This window comes from Cyprinodon variegatus, unplaced genomic scaffold, assembly GCF_000732505.1.
Source record: "Cyprinodon variegatus isolate N-32 unplaced genomic scaffold, C_variegatus-1.0 Scaffold64, whole genome shotgun sequence".
Classification (NCBI taxonomy): Eukaryota; Metazoa; Chordata; class Actinopteri; order Cyprinodontiformes; family Cyprinodontidae; genus Cyprinodon; species Cyprinodon variegatus.
This window is the reverse complement of record NW_015150517.1, coordinates 304,323-314,900: the sequence shown is the minus strand read 5'-3', so window position 1 is coordinate 314,900 and position 10,578 is coordinate 304,323. Positions and strand designations below refer to the sequence as shown.

At 36.1% G+C, this 10,578-nt stretch overlaps 1 protein-coding gene across 1 annotated transcript in view; it reads left to right on the top strand.

The window, feature by feature from the left end:
- Positions 1 to 10,578, top strand: part of tbc1d32 (TBC1 domain family member 32) — a 105,884-nt gene that overhangs the window by 16,899 nt on the left and 78,407 nt on the right. Inside the window, exons 12-16 of the mRNA XM_015371724.1 lie at positions 2,037 to 2,131; positions 4,106 to 4,248; positions 6,041 to 6,130; positions 8,302 to 8,444; positions 9,788 to 9,916. Coding sequence (XP_015227210.1) covers positions 2,037 to 2,131; positions 4,106 to 4,248; positions 6,041 to 6,130; positions 8,302 to 8,444; positions 9,788 to 9,916 — 600 coding nt within the window. The remainder of the gene's footprint in view (positions 1 to 2,036; positions 2,132 to 4,105; positions 4,249 to 6,040; positions 6,131 to 8,301; positions 8,445 to 9,787; positions 9,917 to 10,578) is intronic.

Sequence of the window (10,578 nt, the reverse complement as noted above, 5' to 3'; positions counted from 1 at the left end):
TAATTCATTATTACTACTACTGAAGCCATATTCACAATCATGTGCTGTTTGTGCTTAAAAATACAGGTTTGAAATGTTGCAATAAAGGTTAGAATTGCAGTGAATATGTTTAAATATTTCCATGCAGAAAGACCCTAGATTGGGAATCAAACCCAGGACCTTCTTGCTGCAAGGCAACGGTGCTACAAACTGCACCACTGTGCAGCTCTGATTGAATCATTTTCGTAGTGGATTTGAGTGTGCTTTAGCTGGCCTCATCAATGGAAATGCGTTTTGTTTATATTTATGTGTAAGAGACTAAATTACTTTTTGCACCATATGTCTCCCACACTGTATACATTTGATCACTGTTGTATTTTATGAATGGAAATGTTCACTTTCACTGCTAAGCTTCTGCTCATTCACAGTCGGAAAGCTGTATAAACAAAATTTTGTTTTGTGTACACTTTGTGTGTACAAAATGACAATAAAGTTTGTCTAAGTCTTTTATTTATTTAGAGAGATTTATTAAGAGCATTTCTGGCCAAAGGAACAGTGGAACAAAAGTAAAGTTGGAACCTTGTCAGTGATATAAATTCAGTTATTAGTAATTATCTAAGATAAAATGCAACATCCAAATGTATTTAATGATATCATTAGCAATATGTATGACAATATGGCACTCCAGCATCCAGAGGGTAATTATTCCCATCTGAATCAGTACTGGCAAGCATTTGATCAAGTAATCCAGCCATAGTTAAAAGTAATTTTAATGTTTTGCTATTTTATGTGTTTTGTACTCTGTCTTTCACTCACTCTGTTTTCTCTCTTTTCTGTCATAAATTGTAGATCTAGCTGTTTTTTTATTTATTTATGTGGCATCACATGCCAGTTAGTCAAATTCAATGAAGCATTGAGATGGACATGATTCTAAAGGCTAATGGGTTTCATTCTGCTGAGATTACATTTTTTCCAGAGAGCTCAGTCACCTAATATATGGCCAACGATTTTAAACTGGGTTCTGACAATGTATGAAATATTTTAGGTTTGTTTCCTACATCAAGATAAATGTAAAAACATAAACATTTAGAGTATTTATGAGAAATGAGTCATCCCTTTTTTTTTTTACCAAGTTTAAAAACACAAATAGCTTTTTTCTAGAATAAGCTTGTTTTGTAGCATTTAGTTGGGATATTTATATTATTATTATAAATATCTTCATTTATGCACTTGAAATGTAATTAAGCCATTTTTAATCACTAAAAATAACTAACAAATTTGGGAAAACTAATTCACAAATTTTTTTATTAAAACCTTGCTACTTTTTCTTGTTTAACAATCTTTTTATGTTTTATAAAGTAATGGTTGTTTAATCTGCAGTATAGCAAGTATAACATATATTAGCAAAATGCTATATGTTGTATAAAGGGGAGCCAGTAGAACAGATCCCCACTCCCTAATAAAGACCTCCAGCTAATTTTTGTAAAATTGTATTTTTTAAAATAATTTAACAAAAGAAATCATTTTATTTTACTCTTTATAACTTATACTTTTATTTTTATACACTTTTTAGGGTCCAAATTTAGGTGACCACTTATTACTTATTATCTACTGCTGTAACACCACAATTTCCCCATTGTGGGACAATAAAGGGATATTCTATTCTATTCTATTCTATTCTATTCTATTCTATTCTATTCTATTCTAATTGATGAGTCCCAGATATAATCATCAACTCAGCTATGGTCTACAGTTCTGTTTGACAGTATGTCCAGAAAACCTTGTTTTTTAAAAAATAAAACATTCCCCCTTTAGTTTAGTTAAATATGTAGCACATGAAGTAGTGCAACATCAATTTATGTAGTAAAGATTATTGCAAACAGCCTTTACATGAAAGTGATGCCTTCATTATCAGTAGAAAGCCTGCAAACTTGCACCTCTCTCATTTCCACTGCTAGCGAGCTGAAGTGACTTCCCCATTTTCTGTGTGCTTTTATTTCAGTTTTGTGATTATTTGAAGTATCAATGACACAGTCTTTGCTTTATTTATTTTCCAGGTAGCAGAAGCTCTTCAGCAGTGCTTGCATTATAGTGAGTCGTTTGAATGCAACACCAGTGAGGCCGATAACCCTGGTAAGGAAAACGGCATAAAGAAATGATTCCTCCTCAGACTTTTATATGTGTGGTTTCAAAAGAGGAGTATTTTTTCCCTTACTTTGCACTCATTCTTGTGATGGTTGATGTGATTGACTCACTAGATTGAAACCCAACAAGAGCCCTGTGTCATTCAAACATTACCCTGCGTATTTTGCTTTTCTTTACTGTCGAAGCTACGAAAAATACTCAGTTTTCATAAACAAACTGCTTTTTAATGATCCAACCAAAATATAATTAAAGTATAGGTCTTGTGAATTATTGCAGTCCAGGTGTAAATTTAATGATGACATTTCTGTTATTTTCTCACATTTAAGGCAAATGTTTTAAGCTTCCTTTCGTTTCCCGAGATTTTTTCCAATATTGAGTTAAATCTGTAACTTCTATAAGAAGTTTGGACATATTAAGTTAGAAGAAATCCTGGAGAGCAGGAGATCGTCCTGTAGGTGGTTATCTCCTGGAGCACAGCTTGTCTCCTTGAAACTGAAAACCTTGACCTTTTCTTATCTGGATGCAGGTTGAAATTCCTACTTATACTTCTACTCTAAGGAATTGTAGCAGGGCTATTTTTTTAATCCATCTATGTTTGAGAGTCTTTAAAGGTGGTGCTCTAAAACAGAATGTTTTGGTTCTGAACAAAATACACCTGAGTACTGTGCTTCCCAGCTCTTCATTCATGTGTTCATTAGGGTCTGATTGCCCCAATCTGAATGACATGATCAGAATAAGCGTTTAAAAGGATGCTCTTCCTAATTAAGGATCATCGTTTAATCGTACCGGCTGAGATTAATCTGATCACAGGCTTCTTATTTGTGAGTTTACGTCCCCTATTCAGTTTTCAAATCATCTCTTTGTGATGAATATTATTGTACTCATAAACAAATGACCTTTTAATTCAACAAATATGTGGCAACAGAAGAGAAACCCTCTACACCAGCTGTCCCCAACCACCGGGCCGCGGACCGTTACTGGTGCATCGGTTATTTGGTACTGGGCCGCACAGAAAAAAGTATATATGTATATGCTAGATGGGAGCGGCTTGTTGTTTTATCTTTATGCCGTTTGTATTTGATTTTATGCCAGTCGTATCATTTTACTTGATCGTATTTACCCCCCTCCCGCCGGTCCGTGAAAATATGGTCTGACATATAGCGGTCCGTGGTGCAAAAAAGGTTGGGGACCGCTGGTCTACACCACCTGTCAGTTTTTCATTAGGGAAAAAGGACAAATAAAAGTTGATAATCTAAGTCTGTTTGGTTTTAAGTGAACCTGTATCATGGGTCACTTTTGAGTTAATTTACAAGTACAAGAAAACGATTTCTTGAGAAGTCATAAGAAAAGTATTACACAAAAACTTTCTCAGCACCTCCCCAGTATGTGGAAAACGCTTTACAACAAAAAAAAAAAAAAAACAACGGTTCCTCTTCATGACTATGTACTTTGTCTTGAATTAATTTCATTTTGGTCTAGTATATGTAGAACCTTTTGAGCTATGTTGCATATTGAGTTCATAATAGGAACCTCTGTTCAGTTTTTACAACTCAACAAATATATAAAAACTTTTTTATCTCTTTATTTTAGCAAAAAAAAAGCTTGTTTTGATGTTTAGAAAAAAAAAGTTCTAAACTGTGGCTGAAGGAAAATATTAGATTGTCTCATGTGGAGAGAATTTTGTCCTCAATAGTGAGATTGTGAAGGAACACCTGGCAACAGCTTTTACAATATTTTGATAAATTAATCAGAATTTTGGTTTAGTTTCCTCCCTGAGGTAACATAATGTGTGTCCCAGGTTGTTGTCTATTATTTGCATGTCTTAGTTTGAGGGGGTGTTAATGCCTTTTTTTAAATCTGTCTCATCTTCTGTTTAAAATTAAAATAAAAGTTAGGACAATTTGTATTGATTCAGAATACATACAAAAAAACATTGTTCACTATTTTTTTTCCTCTACTAAAACTTTTTCTCTTTTTTTTTTCCAGGTTTGTCTCAGAGGAGCATTTATACCAGAAAGGAACTTGAATATTCATTCTTTGTTCACTCTCTGTGTGTCCTGGGTAAACTCATCATCTACACCGACGGACGAAAACTCTTTCCCGTTAAAATCAGGACGCACAAAGGTGTGGTTCTGCAACATCAGCTCATTAACGCAAAGTGTTTATCTCAGTAGTTAAGCCATAAATAAGGGCTAAACAGCTGAGTACTACGTTTGTCATAGGAGTGAGCCATTAGAGTTAAAGGGTCACCCGTCTTTGTGTTTTTTCTTTCTTTTGTTTTTTTAATGTACTATGAACTTTATTGCTCTCCCTCCTTTTTTAGTTGAATTTCACAATATCTGGCTGATCTTTGCAATCAAGCTCTGACACAGGAATGCTTATAATCAGCACAGATATAGTCCACTCCCTCCTTTCCTTTTATGCAGGAACTTTATTCCTCTCCATCCCACCTTTATCCCTGATAAGGTAACATAATACTGTGAGGTGCAGAAATTTGGATTGTTAAAGACTCTGCTTCAGGTGTCTTGACCTTCATGTTTTTTCCCCTTCTGCTGCCAATCTATTACTATTTAATTGTCAATGAACTAGAGGAGATAATAATCAATGGATCTTTTATTTTAAGCATTTAAATAGGCGTTAACTGCCACTTTTCAACACTATAACAGGTCATTGTCAATAAGTATTGCTTTGTATTAACACCATAACACAAAGATTTTGTCTATATATTATCAAATAAAATCAAAACATTTCAGAGATCTACTGCAGAATCAGCTTCCCTGCTGTATAGAAAACCCTCTGTTGGGGTAGTGTCAAATATTTATTGATCAAGAAATAATATTCAACCTTTTTTAATCTAACATGAGATGGTACAGAAATATGCAGATTTAAAGCAGTCATAATTATTGTCTAAAAATAAAAAGGTAAAAATGCAGGACTACATATTTTGGAGGGAAGGTAGGAAATAAGTGTCTCTAATCAAAGATCTTGATTAATAGCTTCTCCATAAAAACATGAATTTTAGCTCTTCCCCAAACTCTGCAGGCCTCAGTAATCATCTTAAAGAGAAAGATTTGTGACCTCAAAGAATTAGAAAAAGATTAGACTTCTATGATTTGGTTTTGCCAGAACAAAGGCTGATGTTGGTTTGGAGAACTCCATATGTATGAATCAGATCTTTTGAACACTGCCCCTTTTGGAAGATGACACCACAAAAAAAAAAAATTTCATTCATTTTAAAGTGCCATGTTGGGAGAAAGCTAAGCACAGATTTCCAGCCCAAAAACGTCCAGATATCAAGCTTGATAGTGAGGGTTTCATTTGGGCCCATTTTGTCACTGGCACTCAATTAATTTACAACAAACTCTAATGTACAGAAAACAGGTTTAAGGGCTAAGCAGATGCTTGTAGCGACAAATCTACAATAGAGAGAGAAAAAAAAAACAAAGGTTGGTATTTTGCATGTTAAATTTAAAGTTCAGAACCGAGACTCTAATAATGCTGCTGTGAAGGGAGCAGATGGGTGCGAACTTAATTACGTATATTATATAGAATAAAATGTGAGTTTAAGTTACTAAGACTGAAAGATTTCTGTTCACTCTTTCTCTTTAACACAATATCTTATTTATCCAGTTATTTAACAGTTATTTTCAGTGTTGGATATGTTGCTTTTAAACTAATGATGTCAGATTTCAGATCTTGAAAAAGACCAGATTTGACTGCTGGTAGCGTGATTCAACAACCATCACAATTTCGAGATTGAGGCATTTTATTCTCCACGTAAAATGCCAAGCAATCAAAGTTCAAGTTCAATTGCTTTCTTTCTTGCTGCTTGGATGATTGTTCTGTCAGAGCTACCCTTTATTTCACTGTCTAGACACCAAAATAAGACAGTTTGTCATTATTGTTTGTGTTTCAGATCCAGTTACTCTCACAGACTTTATTGTCATCCTGATTAACATCATGTATCAACACCCCCGACCTTTGAGCAGCGACACCTCCCTGACAGGTGTGTCACATGCTCTCCAACACGTCCATGAGTTGTTTCCTCCTTCCTGTCTGTATGTATCAAGTTTTCAGGAAACATCCTGACCCTCCCTTTGACACAGAACAACACTCCTTAGACCAAGCTTTTTATCTGCCAACCTTGTACTGAGTCAGTTTTTTCTCCTGTAGTCCTGAGTTTCTATGACTTCTATTCTTCATACTTAGGAATTTCACTTCTACCAATCAATAACGGTCTTTTACTTAACTATTAGGCTATCATTTGCTTTAGCTAGTCATGCTGAGTCTTTATTTTAGTTTTTTGCTTTAAATGCGGTCTTGTAAGGTTAAGAAGTTACACTCCTGAGTTTCTTTTTATTAGAAGTTATGAAGCTGCCTGAAACAGGAAACAGATGCCCTTATAATTCTGTTTGATTATTGCAGCATTGAGATTTAATAAATTCTAGTGAAGAAGTGAAGGAATATAAATTAATTCACTCTTTTTACTAGAAAATTATTATTACCAGTTTTTTTATTTTTTAGGCTTTGAATGTTGCTATAATTGGTTTAAGAATTTAAAACAAATTGTTATTTGATTTTCATCCATCCATCCTAACCACCTACCACGGGATCAGCTTGGCTGGGCATACACTGTACGCTTTTTTCAATCATTTTACTCAGCAGAGCTCAAACTGTACAACGAAACGGCAGGGTTTAAAAGTTCACAACTCGCGATGTTGTTCTTACAATGTACGGCCCGACGCTCTGATGCGATCTACCTGCTCACACTTTATGTCCAACAATCACACGTCTGACTTAACACAGAGAGATGGCGCAAGTCGGACTCGACAATCTGGAAGAAGGAGAACTTCCTTGTTTGCACATGCGCAATGCGTGAGTCTCTGGTAAATCGGCTTGTAGCTCTGCTCGAACAGAAGGATTTGCCCACGAACACCTTACGAGGCCCCACTGAATTTCAAACATGTCTGATTTTCTCCCGGCCTTATGATTCCTAATCGGGAGGTGGTCATGTGAGGTTAATCGCCCCTTCGTATACTACACAACACAGGATCATGACGGGGTTGAAATTGGCCCAATCCAAATAATTCTTGCACGAATCGGCCCAAAAAGGTCAAAACATCTTACAGTGTTTGCCAGGCTTATAATTGTAAACCTGACCAACCAAAACCATGCTGTAAAAGTACATCCAGCAAACTCAAACTCATTTACCTGCAACTGAGTATCTGAAGTAAATCCATCTGACCACAAGTGGGTTGTAGACATAAACCTAGTCACCCCCACTCCTGCAACTGGTCATAGATATAAACCTGATCCTGGAACCACCAACCTCAACCCCAAAAGGAGGCTGTGAGCATATACTCACCAAGACATGTTTTACTTTTAAACCCCCAAACCATTGGGGTCCAGTTCTACGTCCTGCCAGTTCAGCTGGATGAGAACTGGCAGTGTAAACCACCACTGGGTTGCAGACATGAAGCACCTGCTAACCAAAACCACACCACCCAAGATTGGTTCTATAGGCAAACCCACCTGAGTGGAAACAGGTTGTGGGCGTAAACCCGACCAGCCAGCTGTCAGCTTGCAGATCTGCATCAAAGAACAATTAAAGCCTCCTTCAGTCGTCTGGGAACTTGCTGATGTAAACCCACCCAACCTACAAAACTATCATCATCTTGCACTTTCTTTCCATCCATGATCAGATAGGTGATGTAAACCCATTCATCAGATTGATCTTTGGTATAACTGGCTCCCAGAATACCCAGAAATTTCTCTTCTTAGGGACACTCATTGAGTCTTTCTGAGAGATTGTTGCCAGGTTTAGAAAATAGTCATTTCTACAGATTCTGAGTCTCATAGTTTGTATCTAGTAGGAAAGACCCAGTTGCTGCCCAGAAGAAAAGCTGATCAGAGGCCCAAACTATTTGAAGTAACTCCTTTCAGCAAAGCAGAGAAGCCACTACTTTCAACCTCATTGTTTTGTGCACAGGTTCAGATTATAGACACTCTTCATAACTACAATTTGTGTTATATAGCAGAGAATACATATTCATAGCTTTCTTATCTGTGTGTGATCATCAGCAAACTCCAGATGATTAAAACAATGATTCATAGTTACCCAGCTTATATGGAAGTAGATAAATCTAGAGAGTAAATTTGTCTTTTTTATGTCCTCAGACTCCCTGTCGCCCAGCAGTCTGGTGATGGAGGTGCTGTGGATGTTATGTGAACGAACAGAATGTGCTGCTGATTGTCTTTACCAGACTCCTGTCATTGAAACCCTGCTTGCACCTGTTGTTGCGCTACTTACTGAACAACGGGTTTGTGTTTCACACACGCAAATAACACACGTTCCACCATTTATTGGCTGGTAGATGTTAGGATTATTCAATGATGATTATAAAATTAATGTGTGCTTATGAAACATTTATGCAAGGGGATGCTCCACTCCTGTGTCATGATTCAGTCAGGAGACCACCCTGCCTTGTCATTCTGATGGAGCATTCTGTCTTCATGAACTGATCAATTGTTCAGTCAGAATAAAACTCTGTTTGTAACCATGCGTCATGTTCTGTTAATAAACGCTCTGCAGAGGAGGTCCAGTGGGAGACAGTGCGTTTGAGTCTGGGGTTCAACTGTCTCTCCTTCCTGCAGGAATTGTATCCATAAGTGTGTATTTCACTTCATCTTTTGCAAAAACCTACATTTTATGAACCCGACAGTAAAAATCATAAACCAGGGTTTCCCTAGAACAGTCCTAGAGAACTTTTATCCTGCAACTTTTATATGCATCTCTGTTCCAAAATACTCCAATCTAATTTCCCTCATCAACATGTCATTCAGCTCTGCAGAGGTGTGGTAACAAGCCCTTTATTTGATTCAGTCGTGTTGGAGAAGGGACGCGTTGTCAAGGTGCAGGATAAAAGACCTTGGTGACTGAACTTAGGCACTCCTGTTATAAAGAATAATTAGACCTCATACATTTACAGATCTGCTTTTACTGATTTATCCACCGTCTGAGACTATAAATTGCTATGAGATTTGAAATTTTGACTTTGATTATTTTCTTCTTAAGGTTTTGACCTGGATTATTCTATTCTTTATCCTTGTTGTGGTCCCTTAATAGACTTTATGGTGTTATGTCTATGTTATGTAAATAGGTTTCAATTACATTTAGGTTTGAAAGCTTTTAAAATACACAATATGATGACTGTCTGGGCTACAAAACAACCCTAAGTGATGAACCCCCTTCCAACATGCTTTCATCTGTATGAACATTTCTCCATTCTAGTCAGAAATGGTATGTTCCAGTATGTAAGAACTTCTGCAGATTAACTAACTTAATTTTATCTGCAGTCACTAATGGTACTTGCTAATGGTGCTCTGGTACTTAACAAGGTTAAATCGACACAAGTAGGTTTGTTATTTAAGTGTCTGCTTTAAATAAATAATTAGCAAGATTAAGGAACAATATTCCAGTCTAGATACTGTTTTGGCAACAGTAAGAGGTGACTATTTTTTAGACTGTATTTATCCTCATGTTTAAACAAGAGAAAACGTCCCTTTGCACCATTATAATTATCATAGGCAAACATTCGATCACTTAAGTTCTTCTTTGATGTTATTTATTTTAATTTGGGTTTTATTTTTTGTCTATTTACAGACTAACTTGAAGTTTCCCGCAGCAACACAGATCCTCATTGCTGATATTCTGGCCCGCATCGCAAATACAGACAAAGGATTAGAGATTTTCCTATATGAGAAGAACCTTCTTGGTGCCCACGGTGAAAAGTAAGACGCTGATCAAACAAACAGATCTAGTGTTTGATGTAATTAAAAAAAAGTATCTTAATAAAAACTCATAGATTTAACCTTAATAGTTGTTTAAAATAAGGCTTTAGAAATCCACATAACAAGGATTTAAGTCACAGTGCTCCAAATTAAAAAGGTGTGAAACTTATGGAAAGATGTTATGTATGTTATGTATAGAGTAATGCTCAGTGCATCAGAATTATGATTGTTTTTCAGATTCACACCTTTTTAAAATAACAGGTATACACACACATTACACACACACATTAAGTCTGCATTTCTGTATTAAAATCTATTATTGGTCTAAAGAAATATTCTACCGTTAAACGTTTTTATCAGCTTTAAGCAGAACATTATAACTGACAGAAATAAAAGTTAGAAAACATTATTTTGTAATCTAACTGTGGACTGAAATAAATAATAACTTTTTTTGCGATTCAAATAGTAGCTTCTGTACATTAGTGATTTTCAAAGTGGAGCCACTGCCCTCTGGGGGCCACCAGGGGGCACTACGGAGAACTCAGAAGCATGTCTACAAGTTAGCAATGCTATGTATAACAATAAAAGATATTAAGCCCCGCCCACTATGCGCACTCTTTTTGTTCTGTTCTTATCAACATTTCGTTGAAAGTTTTGTTATTC